Source organism: Vulpes lagopus, chromosome 20, assembly GCF_018345385.1.
Source record: "Vulpes lagopus strain Blue_001 chromosome 20, ASM1834538v1, whole genome shotgun sequence".
Classification (NCBI taxonomy): domain Eukaryota; kingdom Metazoa; phylum Chordata; class Mammalia; order Carnivora; family Canidae; genus Vulpes; species Vulpes lagopus.
The window spans coordinates 14,955,644-14,970,594 of record NC_054843.1 but is presented as its reverse complement, the minus strand read 5'-3'; the positions used below and the strand labels follow the sequence as shown (position 1 = coordinate 14,970,594).

The window sequence follows — 14,951 nt, the reverse complement described above, 5'->3', positions numbered from 1 at the left end:
GAGAGAGAGAGAGGCAGAGACAATAGGCAGAGGGAGAAGCAGGCTCCATGCAGGGAGCCTGACGTGGGACTCGATTCTGGGTCTCCAGGATCACACCTTGGGCTGAAGGTGGCGCTAAACTGCTGAGCCACCCGGGCTGCTCTGGTATTCCTCTCTTGTATGTATTAGTATAAAGCTAATAGTAAATATACCATAAATGTATATATTTATGATAGTTATTATTTGTTAAAAATATATAATTATAATAGTCACAAAATTACATCGATATTACTATTAACAATAAGCAGATGGAGTAAAATTTAAATTTGTTTGCCCTTTTTTGTCCTTAAATATATTCCATAGTATTGAAGTTTAAAGTTTAGAATTTATTTGAGGTAATTTTTTTGTCCATGCCAGCAATTTGATATGTAATGAAATTAGTTTGTTTGTATTTATTACTGTGATTTACTCTTCACATTTTTTTGTGTAATTGTTGAATATATAAAACATTGATATGATTTAAAAGTTAAAACTATGTTTAAAAAAATTATATCCAAAGTCTTGATCCCATCCTCTCTATTCATAGCTATTACCTATGGGTAACTTTTTGTTAGTCTCTGAGTTATTTCCTTATGTTTCTTTTCTAAAAACAGGTTAGTATTTTATGTTTTTTCTTATTATTATTTCTGCTACATAAACATTCTATGTGTACTTTTCTGTATTTTCACCCTTTGCACTTTAAGAAGTGATTTCCGGCAGAGGGTGGGGGGCGGAAGCGATTTCCTGGAAATAATTTTCTTAGTTCAAAAAGGTCATCATTCCTTTTTTGTTGTTGTTGTTTTAAGATTTTATTTATTTAGTTAGAGCGTGATGGGGGAGGGGCAGAGGGAGACAGAAAATGTCAAGCAGATTCCATGCTGAGCTTGGAGCCCACTGCAGGGCTGGATCCCATTGACCCCAAGACCATGACCTATGCCTAAATCAAGAGTTGGACACCCAAACGACTGAGCAACCCAGTTGCCCTGAGGTTGTCATTCCTTTTACAGCTCCATATATTCAGCTGTGACTGTAGCACAGTATCCACGTTGTTTTCTTATTGGTGGACATTTGGGACACTGCAAGGAGTAACTTTGTACATTGCTTTTTCATGTTTAAGGAGATGTGTCTTTAGGATAGAGTCCTAGAAGTAGGATTATTGGATCAAGGGTATATAAATAGGTAACTTCGTTAGATATTAATAAATTCTGCTCAGTAGAGGTTGTAGCATTTTGCCTTCCCACCAGCTGTATCTGTCTGCCCACAGCCTCAGCAAGGATTTTGTTGTCTGCTTTGGGTTTTTTTTTCCCAGTCTGATAGTGAGATTTGGTATCTCATGGTGGCTTCTATTTCTGTTTCTCTTATGAGTGAAATTGAGCATTTGTATTCATACTTTTAAGGGCCACTTGTATATTTCCTGGAACTGTCTGTTTAGAGGCTTTATATCATAAGGAACCATAAATCACTATTCCTAGTAGTGAGTAATCTTTAACCTAAAAAATAGTTGTGTCACCCTTTATTTAGTGAGGTAGGAGAGGGAGAATATTTAAGGTCATACTGGTGTTTATCTAAAGATATAGAAGTCATAAAATACTTGTCATCTTTATAGTATGTGTAGATTAAGTAGCAGTTCTGATTTCTGGGAGGAAGCTCAAGCATTTATCATTTTGTTTAACCATGTTTAATTTAAAAGGACCGCGGGCACTGAGGGGGGCACTTGACGGGATGAGCGCTGGGTGTTATACTGTATGTTGGCAAATCGAACTCCAATAAAAAAAAAAAAAAAACAATTAGCAGTTGACATTTCATTTGTTGCTGTTTAGAAAGGAGACTCATCCCAACTTTGATAGAGGAGTTTGTGGTTGAGTATTGTTGTGACCCATTAAAGATACTTCTAATTTTCTTCTGGAAGTTTTGTTTCTGTCTTCTGGATTAGCTTCTGGGAGGACATAAAAAGGCGTGGGTGCTGATCGCATTAAATGCATTCTTTCTTGGGCAGGTAGTAGTAGGTCTTGCTCTCACCTTCTAGGCACCTGCGGACCCATTTAATCAGGAGCCTACAACTGACAAACTTTTTGTAACCAAAAATACACTGTTCAACATTGATCGGTTTTATTTACATATATATATATGTATATATATATAAAATTTTCTTGACCTATACCTATCTTTTCAAAAGAGAACAATTCTATAAGAAAATCTGAACAAATTGGAGAATACTTGACAATATAAAATTAGGTCTATGGGACTTCAGCTCAGGTCATGATCTCGGGAGTCCTGGGATTGAGCTCCATCAGGCTCCCTGCTCAGTGGGGAGCCTGCGTCTTTCTCCCAGTGCCTCTGCCCCTGTTCATGTTCCCTCTCTAATAAATACATAAAATAAATTTTAAAACATTAACTTTAGTACTTTGATACTCACTGTACATTTTCTCAAAATATTAGATGGCCTTAAAATATTTCAAAACTATCAATAATTGGATTCATGTATAATTTTTTTAGAAAAACTTTTTCCTAAAAGTAGCAGCACTTTTGTATAAAGCAAATTTTCTTTTTACCCTCTTAACTATTTTTGTTCCAGAAAAGAATCTATTTAAAAGATTGTCTTTGTGGATTATCACTCTGAAATAAACCATCTAAATGTTAGCTTGCAACCTCTGCTCTACAGAGCCTGCCAACAAGCAGAAAGCCAAGAGAGTGGTCATAAATTTCACAGGGCAAACCTTTGACCTTCTATCAACGTTTATTTATTCTTAATTTATAAATAGCTTGATTATTTGGTTTCCTGGCTCATACTTGGTTAGAAGCAGTGTGGTAGTAGAACAGGAAGGATAAGGTGAGACGTTGATGGAAAGAGACAGCAGTAGCAGCAAGCAAGTGATGATGGAGAGAAAGGCAGGAACCAGGAAAACTTTTGAAAACATTCTGCGGTAGACTTTCCTGTTGTAGGGATTTAAAAAGTTAAATAGTAATAATAACTTCCAAAAATAATTTTTTTGAAGATTCAAAAATTTTTATTTATTTATTTGAGAGATAATAAGAGAGGGCATGAACAGGGGGAAGAGGGAGAAGCAGGCTCCCCACTGAGCAAGGAGCCTGATGTGGGGCTCCATCCCAGGACTCCAGGATCATGACCTGAGCCAAAGGCAGACGCATTATTGACTGAGCCACCCCAGAGGGGGGCCCCCCCACTAAAAAAATAATTAAGAAATGCAAAATTTCTCCCCAGATTCTTCATACTTTAGTAACTTACTCACTAGCTTTCTCACTCTGGGCATGTTGAACTCCAGGTCCCATCTATGAGACGGGTTTGTTAGTACTTAAGTCAACAGTCACTGTGTGAATGACATAATTAAGACTGCATATCTGAAAGCATTTAGTACAATATCTGGCACAAAGTAAATGCTCAACAAGTGTTAGTCATCATTAGAGTCCTGCAATGATCTGAGTTGCAGTAGTTATGATTAGTGTACTTGTAGTTTTTTTTGGTTGTATTCCATTTCAAATGTCAGGTCCACATTTGTTTACCATCTGCAAATCCAAAAAGCTCCAAAAACCTCGCAAGTTTGTCATGAACTGTTTTGACCAGAAAACTGAAGCAGACTGACACTGGGCTATGTCCTTCTTTCTCCCACTTCGTGCGGGATTTGATATTTTAATGTGTTTTATTTAGAAATGTGAAGATGTTTGATAGTCGGGTACCGGCCCAGACCCTGCTAGAGGGATTATGTGCGCATCTGTATTGTCTTTATAAAATCTGAAAAATTCTGAATCCCAAGATACATCTTAGGCCTCAGCGTTCTGGATGAGGGATTATGGGCCTCAGAGGTACTAAATAAGATTTTTGAGTTGAGTTGAAAGTAAAATTTCCAGGTGATCCCAGTAGATAGGAATGTTTGGTTACCTTAGAAATGTTGATTGAGCTACTAAACACAAGTCATTGTATTCTCTTTCTCACCTCACAGCAAAATGAAAAGGAGAGCTTGTTGAAAGAGAGAGATCACATTTTGTCAACTCTGGGTGAGACAAAGCAGAACCTAACTGGACTTTGCCAGCAAGTCTGTAAAGAAGCAGCTCTCAGTCAAGAACAAATACAGATACTCGCCAAGTACTCGGCTTCAGATTGCCCCCTCTCATTTTTAATTTCTGAAAAAGAAAAAAGTACTCCTGATGGTGAGCTTGCGTTACCGTCAATTTTGAGTTTACCTGAGGGGCCTCCTGCGGGGCCACCTCCAGCCTGCGAGCCAAGCCCTCGCCATCCCAGCGCCAAGGGCAGCGGGTCGGTGGCCTGTGGGCCCGGCCAGGAGCCCCGGGCTGCGGCCAGCACTGCCCCCGAGCAGGCCGGCCTCGTGGAACCTTGCCGGCAGGGCGTGGGCATCTCTGATTTCTGCCAGCAGATGACCGACAAATGTACTACTGATGAGTAAACTTGCATTCACTTCCTTCCCACCACTCATTTTCTACTGCAGTTGTGACGTCTTAAAAGCATAATATAGTTTCTGTCTCTTGACATTATTGTGTTTTGGTTCCTTTTTTTTTTTTGCCCCCAGTAGTTTTCTGTTAAGGGAATTCCTCTGAAGCCAATCCTGACTTTCCTTGATTTCCTTGAGATGCAGAAGTTACATGCCTCCTGGATCCCAGGAAAAACAAAACAAAACAAAAACCACATGTGAAAATGTCATAAGGCTTTTAAAAAGCTCATTTTTTAAAGAATAACAACTGTTAGTAATAACTCTTCCCGGTATGCAAAATAAATTTGTGGATGAAAACAGCCTATCAAACAGCAGTCTGACGGCTTGAAGCGTCTGCAGAGTTCCTACTGAAGAAGTCTCCCGTAACAGTCTCGGGATCTGACCTTTTTGCACTACACTGGTTTAAAAGAAGATGCCTCCCTGCGTGATGCTGGTAGAGCTCAGCTCTACCTTGTAGTGGGATGTCAGCTAGCTGGGAAAACTTGTGTAGAATCGCAGTGTGAGAAAGACCTGTCTTGCCTGAATCCTGGAGCTTTGCTCTTCTCCCACTAGAACCAGGGACTGGTTGGCCTGACTGCGACTCCTAAGCTCCTTTGGGGGTAGGTAGGAGGGAGCGGCCCATGCTTGGCTCATGGGGGACGCTCCTGCTCCTGTGTCGGCTTCAGAAATTCCGGCCCTGTAAACAGTACATAAGTGTCATTTTCCCTCCTTTCTTTTTTCCCTGCAGTCTCTACCACATCCGGGGCCCTCATGATCTGTTTCCTGACATTCTTGTCCTTTTGGAAGAAATAGGACTTGGGATACAGTGGCGTGAGGGGATGCACTGGCAGCACTGTTGTAGCCTCCCCAGACTCTTTGAGAATTTCCCAAAATTCAAGGTTGTTGGCCTCCCACCACAGGTCAGCCGTGCAAGAAAACCAGACATCTTTCCACCACGGGGAAAGAAAATTGCTAACATTTATCAGGAGCGGCAGTTCATTTTTCATCCTATTTTTGAAGTCCTGTGGTTTACTTGTAAAAAAGCATTATTGTAGATAAAAATGTATTTACAAACAACCGTGCAGGTTTGTGAAATAGGATGAAACTCAATCTTATTCCACTGCAGGTTGGAATTTGGAAACCAGATTTAATCTTTCTCCCTTCCCCAAATCTGGTGTATAAGGGCACACCAGTCATTTTGACTTGGGCATTTTGTAATCAATCTTTGTGTTCATGCAGTCCTGTTTTAAAATAAAGCTTTTATAATCTCAGCACCTCCCCCGTAACTTTTTCAGTGGTTCTTAGCTATTCTGGTGTTACGGGCTTGTTTGAGAATCAAATAAACAGATAGACTATGAACCTTTTATTACATATATTCACCTTGGCAGAAACATTTGCAGAGCCTGGTGTTAAAGGGTGGATCGTGTTTGGATTGGAAAGTATTTAATTTCATCAAGATCAGAGACCTTGAGAGACTTTTATCGCTTGCATCCCGAGTCTAGTGGAGGACCTGTGTAGCTAACATGGGAGATAAGCATCCATCCTGCAGGAGCGAGTCTGAAGCAAGTAGAACTTTGCCCTAACAGCATATGGGGACCAGTCTTAATATTTCAGAATTATTTATCAAATGTTACCCTTTTCAGTGGGGAGGTGGGGTGGTTGGGGGAGATATTGCTAGCATATTTTCAGTGGTTGTATGTTATCTCTGTTACTGACTTAGTTGTAAGAGAAAACTTGTTGGGCTTGTTTATTTTCTAGAGGCTTTTTATAAGTATACTTAAAAACTTGTCAGGGAGAGTAATTCTATGATAATGCATCCCATAACTACAAAAGAATTGTGTGTGTATACCATATATATATATATATATACACACACACACATATATTATGTATATATGTGTGTGTGTATATATAATATCGTCCCCCCCCCCCCGCTGTAGCTGTTTCTCTGATACTTGTAATTTTAGATTTTAACTTCAAAGTATAAAATAATATAAAAACTTTTCTGGTTTACAAAATGTAAAATCTTATACAAACCAATGGAATCCTTGATTTCCTACCTCAGTGTACACTCAACTGTTTGTCATATCAGTGTGTGTATGTGCAAATGTCACATAACCTTTTGCTTTAATTGCTACTGTAAATAACTGCTTTGAAAGGTTACTTAATATTTTATGATACAACCTAGTTGTCTCCAGAATTTAAATATGATTTTTAAGACACTTGGTTTAAATTTCTCTCTACATATAAACAGTTTAGCATTAAGGGTTTATTTTAATGATATTCTGATTATTGGCCAAGTGTAATATTTTGTAAAATATAGCATTACTTTTAATAGCCAGCATGTAATACAAGTAACTACACTACCTCATACCTACATGATTTTCAAATTGTAATACAGAGGGACAAAGAGAGAAAAGATTTTATCTTTGTTTTTCGGCCATAAGGTGGGGAAGTTTTCTATATATTGCATAGCATTATACATTTATGCCTATTTTAACATTAACTTCTAAGGAAGTTTTTTTCTAAGAAAGTTTGTTTTGATTTTTTTTTTTTTTTAAGGCCGCCGAAGAAGACAAATGACAGGATAATGTATATACAGTGTATATCTTTTCCTTCATGCAGAATTTTGGAAAGGTCGTTTTCAGTTTGTATATGGCATATTTACATGATCACTGTTCTTTATTAATTGGCCTTCTCAGTGCTTGATGATATTTAAAAGACAGTTATGTCTAACTCAGCAAAGTAACAATACCTTAAAATCGCTTTCATTATTTGAATTCTACAGCTATAGCAAATAATCATTTGTTAAATTGTTACATTCAGAACAAACATGGTTATAAATTAAATCCTGGTTCTCCATCTGTAAATTTTATAACATAATTTACTATAGCTTAATACTTAACCACTTTTAAATAAGGAGTTAAATATATTTGATTCAGTAGACGATACAGGTTGCATGTGGACACTTAGCCACATTAACAACTTGGGGAAAAAAAATCAAACAAATGGCAATGCTATAATTCTCAGGTGAACTTTTTTCAGTTTTGAAACACCTATTTTGAATCTGTAAATATTTTAAGTGTTTTATTAGGCATGTAATAAACTATTCTTTGAAATCTATTGGGCAGTTTGAAAATTTAAAGCCATAATGGTAAAAGTTGGCATACTGATGGTGAAATAAACAGAAATAATAACATCTATTGATTTTTTTTGTATCTTTCATAATATAATTTTCTAATAATGCAATAAAACCACTAAATTTATATATCCATTCCTGTTAAGATCATGATTCATTAAAAGGCAACTTTCATAGTATTTAATTTACATTCTTTCTCATGTGCTCATCCAAATGTAGCAAAATCATAAATGTTAGATCTTGGCGATAAATTGACAGATAAATAAAATGATCTAAAATTGCCTCTAATTGAATAGAGTTGTACATTCCATTTCCATTTTCTCACTTTTCATGTGAAATTACTAATTTAAGGGTTTTGATCAAAAGCAGTATGACTAATGGAATTTTTTTTTGTATATTTTTTTATTGGAGTTCGATTTGCCAACATATAGCATAACACTCAGTCCTCATCCCGTCAAGTGGACTAACGGAATTTCTATAAGAGAGTCTTCCATTGTTTATTATGCCTGAAAAAAAATATTCCCAGCACTCAAATGGTTGAGGAAGCACAGATTTTATCCTGGCTACTGATTTACTCAATCTCCATCTTCAGATAGAGATGTAGGGCTTTTTGAAGGGAGTGCTAGGGCTTTTAAGGCGGGTACTGTCCTTGTTAATCCTTTAATTAATTCATTAATTAATTAATTTTTTAAAAGTAGACTTCACGTCCAGCATGGATCACAATGTGGGGCTTGAACTCATGACCCTGAGCTCAAGACCTGAGCTGAGATCTAGAGACAGATGCTTAACCAACTGAGCCACCCAGGTGGTTCATACTCTTAATTTTTATTTTTTTATTTTTTATTTTTTTTTTTTTCATACTCTTAATTTTTAAAGATTTATCTGCTGAGTCTCCTCTACTAGGTCCCATTCAACCTTTTCTTTTCTTTTTAGATTTATTTATTTATTTATTCATGAAAGACACACCGAGAGAGAGGCAGAAACATAGGCAGAGAGAAGCACACTCCATGCAGGGAGCCTGATGTGGGACTCGATCCCAGCACTCCAGGATCACGCCCTAAGCTGAAAGCAGAAGCTCAACACTGAGCCACCCAGGCGTCCCAGGTGCCATTCAACTTCTAATTAGGCCTTGTAATCCAACTTTGAGGAATTGCTCAGAGCTATTGGCAGTCCAGTGCATGGCCTGGACCATTTGGGAAATAAAAAGTTGGTAGGTGAAATCCACATTGCTGATGGAGCCCGGGTTGTAGGACACAGCTTTATAGCTGCTTTGCCCAGTGAATTTGCAAAAAGTAAACTGTGGAATTAGGCACACTGGCCATGGTTAGGCCTGAGAAAGCCACCTCTGAGGGATGGTTTCTTTTTTATGTGGACTTAAGCTCTGCAGTGCCGACTGTAGACAAGCCATGTGCATCCAACACTAGGCCCTCCACCTTGGTCCTGAACACAATGGCACTTGGGGGGGTGGGTGTGGTGCTGGTGACACTGGCTTGGCACTACTGATTAAGAGCTAGAAGCTTACTAACACTCTGGTGCAGTGGAATCTAGCTGCCTTGAAATAGCTGAAAAGCAGCACCTATTCTTCCCAGGCATGCCTAAAAGCCCCCTGAAGAGTACTCTTCCCCTGGAAACTAGCAGCGGTGCCCAGAATTTGCCTGCTGGGCTGAGGTCCTGCCGCTGGCGTTAGGGCATCTACAGGCTGCTGCTTCACTTAATTTATGCCACATTACACTCACTTTCTATGGCTTCTTGCAGTCCACCAAAGGAGGCCTTACTGGAGATATTCCTGCCAATGGAATTTAAGCTCACAGCTAGCAGATTTTAGAAAGTGAGCATTAACGGGCCCTGGGGGGAAATGGATACAAGGAGTCTCCATCTGCTTTCCTTATATCAGAAACCACTGAGTGCCAACCACAGCCTTTGAGCACGCTTCGTACTGTGTTCTGGGAATAGAACTTTCCCTGGGATAACTGCTCTAATGGCTGGAGATTGGCTGACTTTCAAAACAGGTGGCGCAAATGCTGTGGTAATCTTGTGTGTCTCATTATTAACTCTGAGTCACTGAAGGAATGACACTTTCTGCGAGGGATGACCCACACGTCTACTGAGGTCTTCATGCCTTTTGCTTAAAGGCTCACTGAGCCTTTTTGAAGGCCAACGAGGGCTGTTGGGACCCTATAGAAAGTCACATTTTCTGAGTAAAGCACCATAAGCTCCATGACCCCCCCCAGATCCAAACATGCTGGTCCAAAACCTGTCACCTAGGCTATTACTTTATTGTAAACACCCATTTGACCAATATAAGCCTTCACATGCCACCTAAGTTAAAATTCCCTGACCTCCACTCTACCCTATGGGTCCACAAAATTCCAGATCATGTATTCTATTCAGATTTCTTCATGTCTCTAACGCTACTGCTCACAGGCTTCCAGAGGAGGATTTCTTACTCTCTTCCTGAATTATGAACAATTAGAGAAATCAAATGAAGGAATGGTGGATGGAAAACCAAATTAAAACCTCAGTGTGCTGATCAAGGATAGTTGAAGGAAGAACTTAGAGTGAGAGCCTAGTGGGAAGTCCAGAATGAAGCCAGTTTGCCCTGTCAGTTTGTTTCCTGTAACTAACAGGAAGTCACTTTTTCCCCTTCTTGGTTCCCAGGAAGAGACTCTCCTCTGCGTAGCACCACTCACCCACATATACTTCCTGGCTCATCAGCATGGGTGTGTGGGTGGGGAGAGCAGAAGGCAACCACTGTGGTTTTGAGATGGGCGTATCCCAAGGAGATTGACCATGCTGAGCAGAGGACAACCAGTTATTCTTTCCAAATGTATCAACCAGCGAGGTCACCACCTCTCCAGGGAGGGGATGAGTAAGAAGGTTAAGGGTTGATCTCCCAGAAGTGGGAGGTTAAGGGAAGGACAAGGGCTGGGGAGGGGGATCGTGGAAGCAGTGAGGCTGGGGACTCTGAAAAGTTTATAGGCAGAGAAGCCTGCCCCACTAAAGGTCACAGATCCGTCATCCATCCTGCCACCCTCTCATTTAGCCCCTGTGGGGACCAAGGTTCAGGTTTCCGAGCAAAGTGTGACCTCGTTATTAACCCCAAACACTTCTTTTTTCCTTTCCCTCGCCTCTGTTTTCTACCCTGCTCTTTAAGTATAAATGCAAAGATAATGGAAAAGATTTTAAAGACTGAGCACAGCACATTCCTTTCTCCTTTCAAGGTAGCTGTCTTTACAGCAGACATTGTCTTCCTCCGCCCTCCCCTCTGGGTTCACACTTAATCACTGTCCAGAAGGCCAGCTGTTTCCTAAAGAGCCAATTTCCTTCTTTCAGGAGACTGCACCTAAATGATTGTCTAGCTACCATGTTGATACACAGGTAGGTTCCTTTTTTTTTTTTTTTTTTTTTTTTTTTAATTAACTTTTATTGGTGTTTAATTTACCAACATACAGAAAAACACCCAGTGCTCATCCCGTCAAGTGTCCACCTCAGTGCCCGTCACCCATTCCCCTCCAACACCCGCCCTCCTCCCCTTCCACCACCCCTAGTTCGTTTCCCCGAGTTAGGAGTCTTTATGTTCTGTCTCCCTTCCTGATATTTCCCAACATTTCTTTTCCCTTCCTTTATATTTCCTTTCACTATTATTCGTATTCCCCAAATGAATGAGAACATACACTGTTTGTCCTTCTCCGATTGACTTATTTCACTCAGCATAATACCCTCCAGTTCCATCCACGTTGAAGCAAATGGTAGGTATTTGTCGTTTCTAATTGCTGAGTAATATTCCATTGTATACATAAACCACATCTTCTTTATCCATTCATCTTTCGATGGACACCGAGGCTCCTTCCACAGTTTGGCTATTGTGGCCATTGCTGATAGAAACATCGGGGTGCAGGTGTCCCGACGTTTCATTGCATCTGAATCTTTGGGGTAAATCCCCAACAGTGCAATTGCTGGGTCGTAGGGCAGGTCTATTTTTAACTCTTTGAGGAACCTCCACACAGTTTTCCAGAGTGGCTGCACCAGTTCACATTCCCACCAACAGTGTAAGAGGGTTCCCTTTTCTCCGCATCCTCTCCAACATTTGTTGTTTCCTGCCTTGTTAATTTTCCCCATTCTCACTGGTGTGAGGTGGTATCTCATTGTGGTTTTGATTTGTATTTCCCTGATGGCAAGTGAGGCAGAGCATTTTCTCATGTGCATGTTGGCCATGTCCATGTCTTCCTCTGTGAGATTTCTCTTCATGTCTTTTGCCCATTTCATGATTGGATTGTTTGTTTCTTTGGTGTTGAGTTTAATAAGTTCTTTATAGATTTTGGAAACTAGCCCTTTATCTGATATGTCATTTGCAAATATCTTCTCCCATTCTGTAGGTTGTCTTTTAGTTTTGTTGACTGTATCCTTTGCTGTGCAAAAGCTTCTTATCTTGATGAAGTCCCAATAGTTCATTTTTGCTTTTGTTTCTTTTGCCTTCGTGGATGTATCTTGCAAGAAGTTACTGTGGCCAAGTTCAAAAAGGGTGTTGCCTGTGTTCTCCTCTAGGATTTTGATGGAATCTTGTCTCACATTTAGATCTCTGATCCATTTTGAGTTTATCTTTGTGTATGGTGAAAGAGAGTGGTCCAGTTTCATTCTTCTGCATGTGGATGTCCAATTTTCCCAGCACCATTTATTGAAGAGACTGTCTTTCTTCCAATGGATAGTCTTTCCTCCTTTATCGAATATTAGATGGCCGTACATTTCAGGGTCCACTTCTGGGTTCTCTATTCTGTTCCATTGATCTATGTGTCTGTTTTTGTGCCAGTACCACACTGTCTTGATGACCACAGCTTTGTAGTACAACCTGAAATCTGGCATTGTAATGCCCCCAGCTAAGGTTTTCTTTTTTAAAATTCCCCTGGCTATTCGGGGTCTTTTCTGATTCCACACAAATCTTAAAATAATTTGTTCTAACTCTCTGAAGAAAGTCCATGGTATTTTGATAGGGATTGCATTAAACGTATAAATTGCCCTGGGTAACATTGACATTTTTACAATATTAATTCTGCCAATCCATGAGCATGGAATATTTTTCCATCTCTTTGTGTCTTCCTCAATTTCTTTCAGAAGTGTTCTATAGTTTTTAGGGTATAGATCTTTTACCTCTTTGGTTAGGTTTATTCCTAGGTATCTTATGCTTTTGGGTGCAATTGTAAATGGGATTGACTCCTTAATTTCTCTTTCTTCAGTCTCATTGTTAGTGTATAGAAATGCCATTGATTTCTGGGCATTGATTTTGTATCCTGCCACGCTACCAAATTGCTGTATGAGTTCTAGCAATCTTGGGGTGGAGGCTTTTGGGTTTTCTATGTAGAGTATCATGTCATCGGCGAAGAGGGAGAGTTTGACTTCTTCTTTGCCAATTTGAATGCCTTTAATGTCTTTTTGTTGTCTGATTGCTGAGGCGAGGACTTCCAGAACGATGTTGAACAGCAGTGGTGAGAGTGGACATCCCTGTCTTGTTCCTGATCTTAGGGGAAAGGCTCCCAGTGCTTCCCCATTGAGAATGATATTTGCTGTGGGCTTTTCGTAGATGGCTTTTAAGATGTCGAGGAAAGTTCCCTCTATCCCAACACTCTGAAGGGTTTTGATCAGGAATGGATGCTGTATTTTGTCAAATGCTTTCTCTGCATCTAATGAGAGTATCATATGGTTCTTGGTTTTTCTCTTGCTGATATGATGAATCACATTGATGGTTTTACGAGTGTTGAACCAGCCTTGTGTCCCAGGGATAAATCCTACTTGGTCATGGTGAATAATTTTCTTAATGTGTTGTTGGATCCTATTGGCTAGTATCTTGTTGAGAATTTTTGCATCCATGTTCATCAGGGATATTGGTCTGTAATTCTCCTTTTTGGTGGGGTCTTTGTCTGGTTTCGGAATTAAGGTGATGCTGGCCTCATAGAACGAATTTGGAAGTACTCCATCTCTTTCTATCTTTCCAAACAGCTTTAGTAGAATAGGTATGATTTCTTCTTTAAACGTTTGATAGAATTCCCCTGGGAAGCCATCTGGCCCTGGACTCTTGTGTCTTGGGAGGTTTTTGATGACTGCTTCAATTTCCTCCCTGGTTATTGGCCTGTTCAGGTTTTCTATTTCTTCCTGCTCCAGTTTTGGTAGTTTGTGGCTTTCCAGGAATGCGTCCATCTCTTCTAGATTTCCTAATTTATTGGCGTACAGCTGTTCATAATATGTTTTTAAAATCGTTTGTATTTCCTTGGTGTTGGTAGTGATGTCCCCTTTCTCATTCATGATTTTATTAATTTGAGTCTTCTCTCTCTTCTTTTTAATAAGGTTGGCTAATGGTTTATCTATCTTATTAATTCTTTCAAAGAACCAACTCCTGGTTCTGTTGATCTGTTCCACAGTTCTTTTGGTCTCGATATCATTGAGTTCTGCTCGAATTTTAATTAACTGTCTTCTTCTGCTGGGGGTGGGGTCTATTTGTTGCTTTTTCTCTAGTTCCTTTATGTGTAAGGTGAGCTTTTGAATTTGAGATCTTTCCAGTTTTTGAATGTATGCTTGTATTGCGATGTATTTCCCCCTCAGGACTGCTTTTGCTGCATCCCAAAGATTTTGAACGGTTGTATCTTCATTTTCATTAGTTTCCATGAATCTTTTTAATTCTTCCTTAATTTCCTGGTTGACCTTTTCATCTTTTAGCAGGATGGTCCTTAACCTCCACGTGTTTGTGGTCCTTCCATATTTCTTGTTGTGATTAAGTTCTAATTTCAAGGCATTATGGTCTGAGAATATACAGGGGACTATCCCGATCTTTTGGTATCGGTTCAGACCCGATTTGTGACCCAGTATGTGGTCTATTCTGGAGAAAGTTCCATGTGCACTTGAGAAGAATGTGTATTCAGTTGAGTTTGGATGTAAAGTTCTGTAGATATCTGTGAAATCCATCTGGTCCAGTGTATCATTTAAAGCTCTCGTTTCTTTGGAGATGTTGTGCTTAGAAGACCTATCCAGGGTAGAAAGAGCTAGATTGAAGTCACCAAGTATAAGTGTATTATTATCAAGGTATTTCTTGAGTTTGGTTATTAATTGGTTTAAATATTTGGCAGCTCCCACATTCGGGGCATATATATTGAGGAGTGTTAAGTCCTCTTGTTGGATAGATCCTTTGAGTATGAGATAGTGTCCCTCTTCATCTCTCACTATAGTCTTCGGGGTAAATTTTAATTTATCTGATATAAGGATGGCAACCCCTGCTTTCTTTTGAGGACCATTTGAATGGTAAATGGTTCTCCAACCTTTTATTTTCAGGTTGTAGGTGTCCTTCTGTCTAAAATGAGTCTCTT

General features: G+C 39.6%; 1 protein-coding gene across 5 annotated transcripts in view; it reads left to right on the top strand.

Moving 5' to 3' along the window:
- The window catches only part of BACH1 (BTB domain and CNC homolog 1), a 63,353-nt gene extending 55,463 nt beyond the window's left edge, over window positions 1-7,890 (top strand). For all 5 annotated transcript variants that reach the window (XM_041734962.1, XM_041734963.1, XM_041734964.1 and 2 more), the window contains exon 5: window positions 3,978-7,890. In XM_041734962.1, coding sequence (XP_041590896.1) covers window positions 3,978-4,439 — 462 coding nt within the window. In that variant the 3' untranslated portion in view covers window positions 4,440-7,890. The remainder of the gene's footprint in view (window positions 1-3,977) is intronic.
- The last annotated feature ends 7,061 nt before the right edge of the window (window positions 7,891-14,951 follow it).